We start from the raw sequence: 12696 nt of genomic DNA, 5'->3' as shown, positions 1-12696 counted from the left end.
GACATTTGTGGGAGTTTTTCTTTTTTGTGTGTGTTTCATCGTGGATTTCGACACCAGGAGGGATGATAGGATTTTCTAATCCCCTCCTCCTCCTGGATTTTCTATAAATACTCTCAGTGGTGGAGAGTAACTAAGTGCAATTTTTAAGGTACTTTACTTGAGTATTTCAATTTGATGCTACTTTCTCCTTCTACTCCTCTACATCTCAGAGGGAAATATTGTACTTTACAGATTAAGATTTTACAAAGAAAACCTGTGAGTTCAGTTTATAAAATGTGTTATTGTGCTATAGATTAAATTATCCAACAGTGCATAAAGTAGTTAAAATGTGCTCAACCTCCAGCAGCTATCACATTAAAATGCTGCTTATGTGTTAAAGCATCAGTAAATAATAATTAAGGCTGTCAATCGACTAAAATATTGAATCATGATTAATCGCACATTTTTTATCTGTTCAAAATGTACCTTAAAGGGAGATTTGTAAAGTATTTAATACTCTTATCAACATGGGAGTGGGCAAATATGCTTGCTTATGCAAATGTATGTATATATTTATTAATGGAAATCAATTAACAACACAAAACAATGACACATATTGTCCAGAAACCCTCACAGGTACTGCATTTAGCATAAAACAATATGCTCAAATCATAACATGGTAAACTGCAGCCCAACAGGCAACAACAGCTGTCAGTGTGTCAGTGTGCTGACTTGACTATGACTTGCCCCAAAACTGCATGTGATTATCATAAAGTGGGCATGTCTGTAAAGGGGAGACTCGTGGGTACCCATAGAACCCATTTTCATTCACATATCTTGAGGTCAGAGGTCAAGGGACCCCTTTGAAAATGGCCATGCCAGTTTTTCCTCTGACATTCATGGCATTCCTTAGGTTTTTTAGTTTCATATGATACCAGTATCTTCACTCTAGCTTTAAAACTAGAGCTACAACCTCTGAAATATTAAAGAAAATAGTGGTGTTAAAACAAATTTGCGTTGACAGCCCCAGTAATAATATTCCAATAATATCATAATAATCTAAACTCTCTGAAAGGGATAATTCTGCCCAACAAGTATTTGTACTTTAATACTTTAAGTATATTTTGGTGCTAATGCTTTGGTAATTTTACTTAAGTACGATATTGAACTTTTACTTGTAACAGAGTATTTTTACACTGCAGTATTAGTACTTTTACTTCAGTAAAGGATCTGAGTATTTCTTCCACCACTGAATACACTCTGAAGGGATTCCTGTAATAATCATTATAAGCTGTTAGAATAAACATTAAGGAAGGGAAGACGTCACAGCTTTGATACTCTACTATCAGGTGGCTTAAAGTACCACTCAGAGGCCGTTATCCTGCAGAGCAGCACGCTGTTCAAGGAAAGGGAGATCAAAAGCTTTAGACTGCCCCCCCTCCAAACACCCCCACGTTTACCATACAAACCACCTGGGGAGGTGGGAACCACCAGGGACACATTCACCAACCAGTGAACAGTTTAGTTATGGTAAAGTCATTGCATTTAATAGCAATACACATAAAAACCTTCTCTGAAAAACAAAATTATAGAGGAGTAAAAAAAGACAATAATTCCTGACAAGATACTATTAAACAGAAAGAAAACATGAGTATTTAAGTCACATGTATTCAGTGATGACATGTAACTAAGTACATTTACTCAAGAACTATACATAGGTATAATTTTGAGGTACTTTAATTGAGTATTTCCATTTTCTGCAACTTTAAACTTCTATTGCTCTACATCTTAAAGGGAAATATTGTACTTTTTACGGCTTTACATTCCTCTGGCAGCTTTACAGATTTATATTTTGTATTAATAATCTGAATCAACTAATAAATTATAATATTATTGTAGATTAAGTGTTGCTGCAATATAAATGTGATGTTGCGTCAGTAATTATAGTCAAATATATATTGTTCTGACTATGAGAATGGATCATTCTGCATAGTACTTCAACTTTTGATACTTTAAGTAATAACACTTTTACTAATACTTTAGTACTTTTACTTTACTTAATGTTTTGAATGCAGGACTTTTACTTGTAACTTTTACTTTTACTTGAGTATTTGTACACTGTGGTATTACTACTAAGTAAAGGTTACTTGAGTACTTCTTCTACAGCTGCATTTTATTATAGAAAACAGATTTCTTGCAATATTTTAGTTTCTTTTCATAAAAGTCCAGATTTCCATATCAAAAGTTCAGGGTGCAATATTGGTCACTGTATTTTTACAGTGTGGTATTACTACTTTTACTTTATTCCCTTTTTATAATAGGAAACAGATTTCTTGCAATATTTGTGGTTTGTTTTTCGTCCTGCAGTACAATCAGAAAAAGTCCAGATTTCCATATCAAAAAGTTCAGGGTGCAATATTGGTCACTGTATTTTTACAGTGTGGTATTACTACTTTTACTTTATTCCCTTTTTATAATAGGAAACAGATTTCTTGCAATATTTGTGGTTTGTTTTTCGTCCTGCAGTACAATCAGAAAAAGTCCAGATTTCCATATCAAAAAGTTCAGAGTGCAATATTGATCACTGTATTTTTACAGTGTGGTATTACTACTTTTACTTTATTCCCTTTTTATTATAGAAAACAGATTTCTTGCAATATTTTAGTTTCTTTTCATAAAAGTCCAGATTTCCATATCAAAAGTTCAGGGTGCAATATTGATCACTGTATTTTTACAGTGTGGTATTACTACTTTTACTTTATTCCCTTTTTATAATAGGAAACAGATTTCTTGCAATATTTGTGGTTTGTTTTTCGTCCTGCAGTACAATCAGAAAAAGTCCAGATTTCCATATCAAAAAGTTCAGAGTGCAATATTGATCACTGTATTTTTACAGTGTGGTATTACTACTTTTACTTTATTCCCTTTTTATTATAGAAAACAGATTTCTTGCAATATTTTAGTTTCTTTTCATAAAAGTCCAGATTTCCATATCAAAAGTTCAGGGTGCAATATTGGTCACTGTATTTTTACAGTGTGGTATTACTACTTTTACTTTATTCCCTTTTTATAATAGGAAACAGATTTCTTGCAATATTTGTGGTTTGTTTTTCGTCCTGCAGTACAATCAGAAAAAGTCCAGATTTCCATATCAAAAAAGTTCAGGGTGCAATATTGTTCCACTGAAGCCACATGATTATACATCTGGCTGCGAAATAAATAATGAACATCATGACGAGAAAGAAGCTGAAACACTTTCTCCTCCTTCTCCTCCTCCTCATCCTCCTCCTCCTTTTCCTCCTCGTGCCAGTATTAGTGTGTACTGGAGTCTCAGAGAGGAAGAAGACCTCGTGGATCCGGACCTGGTTTCAGGCAGAAAAGAGAAAGAGAGAAGCCCCTCCCCACATATCATCGCACACCAGGCGATGGTCCTTTTAACTTCATTGTTGGAGAGAAGAAGTGACGCCCCTCTTCTTCACGGCAGAAAGGATCAAACAGCCTCCTCAGACCAGCAAGACCCCCCCACACCCACAGTCCTGTTCTCATGGAGATCCGAGCCACACTTCTTCTTCTTCTTCTGCTCTCTGCAGCAACACATGCGAAGTTGAAGCGCATTCCCAGCCGGGACCACAACACATGCTGCTGCTGATGATGATGATGATGATGGTGGTGATGATGATGATGTCTTAGGAGGAGCTGATTCATTCATCCGTTTCTTTCTGTTTCTGTGTGTGTTTCACTTTGTTCCCTCCACAACATGCTGGATTTGTCGCAGCGCGTCGTTTTCTTGTGCGCGCTGCTGCTCGGCTCCGTTGACGCGTCGCGGTGTCCGCCGCGCTGCGAGTGCTCCGAGGCGGCTCACACCGTGAAGTGCGTCTCCAGAGAGCTGAGAGGTATACCTACCGGGATCCCGGGGTACACCAGGAATCTGTTCATCACCGGGAACCAGATCGATCGGATCGGTCCGGACTGTTTTAGAGGGCTGGATAACGTGACCAACTTGTCTCTGAGCAATAACAGGTAAGAGACTCTCCTCCTGGGATTTCACATCACTTTGTAATAATGCAAAACACATGATTCCTTTAACAGAGAAGAGTTTGACTCAATAGCAAAACACTATTTTCATCATGTCACCACTTGGTCCTCATTGTTGCTGAAATATAGAGCAGATTTCATAATTGTGGTTACATGGCACTTTAAAATTTGCTTTGCAGGCTTTCAAAGTGTATAAAAATGACACCCATATTCAATTTTATTTAGATTTTACTCCAAAATAAGTCAGTCCTGTTTTATTGTCTGGTGGAAACACCATTTTTTTTTCCACTTTGTCTCTGAGCAATAACAGGTACAGTAAGAGTCTCTCCTCCTGTGATTTATCATCAGTTTGTAATGCAAAACAAATGGTTCCTTTAACATAGAAGAGTTTGACTCAATAGCAAATCATAATTTTTTTCACCATGTCACCAGTTGGTCCTCATTGTGTTGCTGAAATATAGAGCAGATTTCATAATTCTGGTTGCATGGCACTTACTTTGCTTTGCAGGCTTTGAAAGTGTATTAAAATGACACCCATGTTCAATTTTATTTAGATTTTAATCCAAAATAAGTCAGTCCTGTTTTATTATGCATTTATTTATTTATTTGCACATATATAAAACTTCACAAAATCCAGTCAATGAAAAAAAAAACAAGAAATGTGTCCGGAGAGGTCAAGAAGCCAGAGGCTTATACAAAGGACCCCCCCCCCCCCCCCACTAACCCCAGGAGAAAAAAACAAACAATCTAAGAAAGATCTAAACTAACATAATTTAAAAAATACAACAAAAGTTAAACAACAACAAGAAGTACACAAAATGTGAAGAAAAACCTAACCAAACAGTGGAAAACAATCCAATAAAAACAATGAAATGCATACAAAAAAACAGTACAGAAGGAAAGAAAATATATCTAAACATATCAAAAGATAATTAGACATCATGAATTAAATGTGATGATAATTTCCTCTTAAAATGTTCTAAGGATAACGAGCTCTTGACAACGTGTATTTTTGGTGTTCCATATTTGTACACCATGATATCTGAGGGAGTACTGGCCATGTATTGTCTGGTGGAAACTCAGGTTCTTTTTCCACTTTCTTGCTCTTGTAAGTTGTGAATGATGTCTCTCCTTCAAATCCAGAATCTCCGAGGTGGAGTCCCAGACCTTCGCCGGACTCCGCAGCCTCCGCTCCCTGGATCTGAGCAACAACCAGCTGGCGGTCATCCACCCGGAAGCCTTCACCGTGCAGAACCAGTCCCTGCGGGAGCTGAACCTGAGCCGAGCCCTCTACAACCACTCGTCGGTGATGGACTTGGCCGTCTCCCTCCGCTGGAGCTCCCTGGGTTCCCTGAAGGGCCTTGACCTGTCCCACAACGGCCTCATCTATCTACCCTCGCGCATCTTCTCCCACCTGACCGACCTGCGGCGCCTCCAGCTGTCCAACAATTCCCTGGTGGCGATCCACAACACCACCTTCTCCGGCTTGGAGCGCCTGGAGGAGCTCGACCTGACCGTCAACGCCCTCAAGACGGTGCCCGAGGAGGGCCTGCGAGAGCTGGACTCCCTAGCCGGAGCTGACCTCCTGCTGGGGGACAACCCGTTCACGTGCTCGTGCGGAATCGAACCTTTCGCCCTGTGGCTCAACAGATCACAGGGACGCATAGGTGACGCCGAAGACCTCGTGTGCGCCTTCCCGGCCGGCATGAGGAACACATCCATGCTCACCGTGGGCACGTTGACTCTGGGATGCCGCCAGAGGGGCGCGGGGGCCGACCTCGCTTTGCAGACCTCGTACGTCTTCTTGGGTATAGTCCTGGGCTTCGTGGGCCTCATCTTCCTTTTCGTGCTTTATCTCAACCGCAAGGGCATCAAGAAGCGCATCAACGACTTGCGGGACGCCTGCAGGGAGGTGTGGGAGGGCTACCACTACCGCTTCGAGATGGACTCTGACCCCAGGTTATCACAGGTCTCCACGAGCGCCGACGTGTGAGAGGACTATCACCTCGAGGTGTTTTTTTTCTTATGACTCTTTTTTTTTATGCATTTATCAGTAGCAATATGTAAAAAGTGTACAGATTTGTCTGTAAATATATACGTACAATAGTGTTTTAAAGCATGCACTGCCCATGTTTCCTCATTAATGTGCTCTTTTAATATCTCAGATTTGTTTGGACGTGAATGTTGCCTGCTCCGTATGTCCACACTAAAAGCAACAGCAAGTGCCTAAAGTCAGCTGTTTCCTCATCTGAACTGAACTCTCTCCACAAGGCACATTTTCATTCATTCACTCTGTCAGATCTTTAGCTTGTAGAAAAGCAACAAAAACAAACCTCTGGGAATTTAAAAGCACAATCATTCATTCATCTTTGCAGCCCTGCAGCGTCCTGCAGCCGCAGGGTGCCACAGAGGAATTAAGCCTCCAAAGCTTTTCTAAAAATCTGCTCCTCTTTTGGATTTGAAGGAAGGGGGACAATTCAGTGCAGACCAGCGGAAATCTCCAAGCCCCCTCATTTTTTCTCTCTCTCTCTCTCTCTCTCTCTCTCTCTCTCTTTTTTTTTCATGAACCGTTTGCTTTGTTTCAAGTGCTTGAGTTTTATTGTCAAAATGATGAGAACCAGTCCTGGTTCTGAGGCCGCTGAAAGCAATCTCCCCTCCCTCCTTAAAGACAACAGCCGCTCTGGAGGCTCTTTGAAAGGAAAGTCTGGCTCTCCACGTTTTTCTGTTTAGGGGATTTTTTTTTCTTTTCTTCCAGTGATAAGATACAGATGATTCTGAAACACCAGCGACATTGTTTCATTCAGCAGTTAAAGAGAGAGCCTCGTGAAAAGAAAGAATATAACCTTTTTTCATCTATAGTTGGGGTTATGCTAAGAGAAATAGTGGAGCAATTCCTACGAATGACCCAGAGGTCAATTAATGTCTTTCTCAGGCAAATCCCAAGCCTTACATTTTACACGCATGTTTAAATTATAACCTGCATGAATCCCAAACTTCCCCAAATGTCACATGTTTGTTCTAAATGGCCACATGACAAAAGCAATCCCCTGTGGCCTTATGATGCTACAAAGTGAGACAGACTAGAGAGAGGCGGTGGCAAGCTGCCATTCCTCAAAGTGTTTATTGCCCAAATTTGCTATCTAGGTATTTGGAGCGAGGGGGTGGGAGGGGCGGGAGGGAGCCTGGAGTTAACTGAATAAAGCCTCCCCATCGTTTGAAGCCAAAGTAGCATCTTCATCAAGATGTTCTCCTCTGATAGCGATCCAGAAATGTTTATGACACGGAGACATTGTCCTGCATGTGGAATGACTAAATAAAGCTTTATGTCTGTATACTCATTTAGCAGAAATGAATAATATTTGGACTATCATTTCTCTCTGAGCTGCCGAACCACATTAAGCCGGGGCATTTACTCGCAGAGGAGAAAACAATTGAGGCTGACACAAAAGGGTGGCTCGGACGGCGAGACGCCTCAAATATAAGCTTTGTTTTCCGGCGTTAAAAAAAAAAAGGACGCCTTGTGATACCCATTCTCTTTCTGTCTTCACTGACGGCCATTATGCCGCCCGCATAATGGGATTCACTCACGATGACAAAGTCGAGCGCTCTGATCCGGCCATTGTTAAAGTGTCATCATTCTTAATAATTGCCTGTGGGAGAAACTCCCAGGAGAAGTTTTCCTTTTCCTATTACACAATGTGTCACAAGCGGGGCATTAGGCCGGCCACGGGTTATTGGTGTCAGCCGGCGGAGCAGAGAGAAGAAAGATTATTCCCTGCATGTCATTACTTCCGCTTTCGCTCATTAAAGTGTGGATTAGGACCCGTGCCTTTTTCTGTCTTTTTATGAGTCTGGCTGAAAAATATATGGTCTGTTTTGCTATACTGTGCTCAGCAGGAATGCAATGAAAAGAGAGGAACCCCTGCAAATACATTCACCATTACCCCCAGTGCAAAAGAGCTTGTTAAAAAACAGGAAAGAAATTGCTCCAATTACAGTGTTCTTTCAGGCTGTTTTGTTGCACACATCTGATTAAAAGATCCCGTCTTTATTTCAGCTTTGTTTGCTATGTCTTGTATTCCCACAAGCTGTTTGAGTTTCTTTCAAGGAAGCAACTTTAACAGCTTTGTGTGTGTGTGCAGCGTGTGGGTTCTGCTATTGCATAAAAAAAAAAGAAAAGAAAGCAAAACTACAGTATTTCTTTTCAGTGTTGAGAATGTTCCTCTGGAGCGCAGCATGGCCTTTTTTTTTTATTTCCTCCTGTCTCCGGGAACATCTTGGCGCCATTACATGGGTTTAATGGCCGTGATAGGGAATATGCCTTAAAAGTGAACGCCACATCTGTGAGGAATTGAACATGTTGAAAAGAGACCACAACAGTCAGCAGCATGACGACAGAGACAAAGTGGCATCTACCCCCCTCCGCTGGCATTGCTATGACAAATACAGCTGTCTCTCTCTCAACTGAGGACATATGTCATCATTTACATTTACTATACAGTCACTCTGCTTTATGGTTTTCCCACTTTTAAAAAGCAAGCAGCGCAGAGGACCGTGAAACAAAGTCTATCTTCCTTTTCCTTCTTTTAACAATGAACTTATTTGCTATCGATGGGAGTCATTCGCCCAGCTTCCTGTATGTTGCCTATATCCATCATGTCTAACCAGTCTGGTGGGTGAGTGAACCACAGAGCTGGTTCCAGCGGGGTATTACCCCATTGTTCTGCTGCTCACTTGATCAATGTGACTAATTGTGTTTGCCAGAGGATGCAAGCGAGGAGGAGTTGGTACAGCTGGCCCAACTACCCATTAAAGACAACTGGACGCCCATTTATCACTTTCATAAAGGCTGCAGTATGTGCACACACACACACACACACCTGAATCATGGTATTCGTTATCCAGATAGTCTTTCTGACATCACTATCTATCTAAAAGTCAAATTATTTTTTTTGCTAAGAAATCAGCTCCTGGTTTGTACTTTGTCAAAATTGCAATAGGCTAACCGAAAAGATGAAAGTTTGAGTTTTATTCTTTTCTTTTGTAGTGATAGTGGTTTTCCGGGAGGCCTTTTCGCATGCATTTTTGAGTAATTAGATTAGTACAATATCTGAAGTAATATTATGGACTAATTTTTAGTATCCACCCTCAAAATTAGTTCAGAATATTACTTCAGTTCCAACGGACACAAATCTCTGAGCAACTTTAAAGGACCAGTGTGTAGCATTTAGGGGGATCTACTTACAGAAATGTAATCTAATATTATTAAGTATTTCTTTAGTGTGTATAATCACCTGAAAATAATAATTGTGTGTGTTTTTGTTACCTTAGAATTTGCCGTTTATATGAAGCACCCAGGAAGAACGCCGGGCTTTGAAGCTAATTTCTGTAGTGGCCAAACGGCGGTACTACAACTTCCGTGTCCGTCACGTGATGCCATTGGATCCCAAAAGACTTTTTCCCATAGACTTACATTGGGAAAGAGACGTCTGTAAGTCAGCGCATCATTTTTTTTTTGGTAAATCAACTCCCCAGTATGAACACTTGAATAGCTCTTATTTAAATCATTACGTCCTAAAAATTGTAAAATGCACTTATAGCCGAATCCAGAGTTATTTCCCTTCCTCCGTTCATGTGAATGAGACCCAGACCGAGGGCTGGAGCGAGGGCTGGGAGGCGGAGTTACAGGAAACGCTACTGCGCCTGCTCTACGGGCCCAATGTATGCTCTGAGTACTTTATCACTCGTTCACCGTGGAGGCATGCAAGGGAAACACATTTTTTTATTTTTTTTTATCATCACAAAACATCCAGTCAAATAGCAAAAGGAGCAAGTATCTTTATGTTACACATGAATCATTGGTTAAGTACTATCAGTATACCTATAGTATAGTTTAGTACAAAATTAAACTTAGATGTAAACTAGTAGTGTACTCAAAGTTTACTATTCTCACACTTAAAGTATATTTACAAGGATACTTTTATAAACTAAAAAGTGGGCCAATTTAGTCCCAAGAAGTATTAAAGTAGCACACTTACAAATATACTACTAGTACATTGATATTAGTATACTTACTATGCAAAGTATACTTGGGGGAAATACACTTGAACTTTACTTAAGTATACTTCATAAAACAAACTTGAAGTATGCTACTTTTTCGTAAGGGGCTGGAGGAACTGTCCACCAAGACAGGTGTTTCCACACGTCCGGTTTTATTCTATTTTGAAAAATGGAAAAGAATCTGCACAACAGCTGCAGTATCATTATAGTTTGAACAAAAAAGGAGGAGAAATCAGAATCCGAAATACTTTATTGATCTCTGGAGAATTCAGATTTCAATTGAACTTTCGTAAAACTCACAATGCAAATGGATTTGATTTGCGTTTAATTGTCTAATCCATCAGTCCCACTTGGGTGTATTCACCACAGACTTTGTACAACATGTATGTGTTCACATGTCAAAATGGGATTCTTTATGCTCTTGAAATTTAAACAAAAACCTCTTGGTGCTTAACCGCAATGGGTCCCCAGACCGGCGGAAAATGAGAAACAAATGCTCTCAACAAAGTCCTGTCTCATATGAAAGAGAGGCTCATGTAAAACTCTCCACCGCAACAATGCAGCGTCCCTCTGAAGTTTTCAGGACTGTGTCTCCATTGATCTCTGAATTGACTACAACTGTAAACGGAGCAGCGGCACGGCTCTGCCAGGCTTTATAGCCCCCCCCCACCACCTCCCCCACCCCCACGACTTCCCCTCCTCTGGGCCTCAGAGCAGCAGAGTGTCCTGAAGCCTTGTTGTGGGCTCCACTGTCCTCCAGCTGGCCACGAATCAGTCTCTCGATCTCCATGTGGCTCGTCAGAAGTTTTTGTTTTGTTGTTGCTGTGGTTGTTTATAGGAGAAGGAGGTTAGGGAGTTTTCAATTAGAGAGACATATTTCCCATCCTGCCTCATTCTCTCCAGATCTGAATGAAGCGTATAGGTTTATACTTCATGTGTTGAAATTGAAAGAAAAAGGTAACACTTTACCTTCTTTCAAAGACCCTCGAGGGAGCAAAGTATAAAGATGAATTGTTCCGATGGCGATCAAGCCCTTCTGATTGATTAGGCAGAGCAGAGGAATAAGCCCCACTATGATTCATTAAAGAGTCTCTCCTCTGGTCCTCTCAAATAAGGCCTGTGTTGCTGGTTGATTATAAATGGCCTTGACCCGTTTTAAAGAAGGACAAGATACTCAAAACTCCTGCACTCCTTCATCATCGGCTTCGTGCATCAATGAGTTGGGCTGCAATTTAGCAGTGAGCCGGGCGAATAGTCCGGCTTGGGGGACGGCAGTAGCTCAGTCTGTATGGGACTTTGCTTGAGAACTGGCCGGTTCAAGTCCTGAAGTCACTTTAAACCGTTTCCTGTGTGGACTGGTAGCCGAAACCAGTTCACCTCCTCCCTTGAGCAAGACACCGAACCCCCTAGTGAATAACAACAAGAGAGTGCAAAAATTGAATTTCCCCAATGAGGGATTAATAAAGTGCCTCTAAATAGAAACAGGAAACCATCTGAAGACACTCGGGATCAAATCCCCCTTCAGTAGACCCACAGTGGTTCATAAACAATGACTTAAAGGTTCTCTGTATGATATTCAGAGCATTAGTATAGCAGCAAACAACTATTTGCTATGTAAAGATATAGAGGAGTAATGTCTACCTGAGCAGAGAATGAAGTCGCTCTCCCTCTGTGTGTGTTGTAATCAGAGCTTCTCCGTGCTTTGTTGACTTAGGCCCTGTTCAGACCTGGTATTAACCTCAGTGATCGGATCACAAGTGGACAGCTCTAAGTACAGGTGTGAACGCACTCAAGACGCATTGAGGACGCATTGAGATCCGATCGCTCAGAACACATTCAGAGTCGGTCTGGGCTACATATGGCCACATTCTTTAAGCCGTGTGTACGCGAATGTATCCTGGGCCACATTAAGGACCACATACTCAACTGACGTTCCGCTGGGATCCGCGGGATCACTGTGCTCCACATGTGAATGTCATGTGACAGGCAGACGCGAGCGCTTGTCAGCCTCACAGCATGGAAAACAGCCTCTGTGCTCTACTGTCATCTGTCGGTACAACTGTATTTTATTAAAATATATCTTATCTGTAGGCTACATAATCTACAGACTATCAGACACACAAAGTGGTTTATTATCTGTTATACTGTCGGAGATGTGTCGGTGTTTTTGTTCCGTTGTTTGCACAGCGCTGACACCCGCCCGCCTGCTCGCTTGCTCTCCTCCGCTGCTCTCTGAGGCTCTGTACTCCGCTGTTGCCTGGCAAAGGCAACCGCCGGTACAATAACCTTATATGTTGATGTTAATAAAATGTACTCGAATTCACGAATATGTAGGATATTACTACTGACATTCATGTAATATAATGTCACAACGTCTGCTGTATTAGCCGTGTGTTAACTATGTGTTAATTTGCACATAGAGCGGGGAAGTGAGATCTGATCACAAGCGGTCACTCCAGACGCATTCTAATGCCATGTGTGAACAGATGTACTTAAAGCTGTCCACTTGTGATCAGATCACTCAGGTCTGAACAGGGCCATTGTCTGGCCGGCCGTGCGTGTGTTAGTGCATGTTTGTGCATATGAGTGTGCCCCACTGGATAGCTAATGGGCACCGCTCTG

General features: G+C 41.3%; 1 protein-coding gene across 1 annotated transcript; it reads left to right on the top strand.

Annotated features, from left to right (window-relative positions):
• Positions 1-2960: 2960 nt before the first annotated feature.
• tpbga (trophoblast glycoprotein a) lies at positions 2961-8070 on the top strand. Its single transcript, XM_037795154.1, has 2 exons — positions 2961-3999; positions 5158-8070. The coding sequence occupies exons 1-2, from the start codon at positions 3737-3739 to the stop codon at positions 6005-6007; spliced, it is 1113 nt and encodes a 370-aa protein (XP_037651082.1). The 5' UTR covers positions 2961-3736; the 3' UTR covers positions 6008-8070.
• The last annotated feature ends 4626 nt before the right edge of the window (positions 8071-12696 follow it).

The sequence above is a fragment of the Sebastes umbrosus genome, chromosome 15 (assembly GCF_015220745.1).
Source record: "Sebastes umbrosus isolate fSebUmb1 chromosome 15, fSebUmb1.pri, whole genome shotgun sequence".
Taxonomy (NCBI): domain Eukaryota; kingdom Metazoa; phylum Chordata; class Actinopteri; order Perciformes; family Sebastidae; genus Sebastes; species Sebastes umbrosus.
The sequence above is the reverse complement of the archived record's forward strand: the minus strand, read 5'-3'. Positions and strand labels throughout refer to the sequence as shown.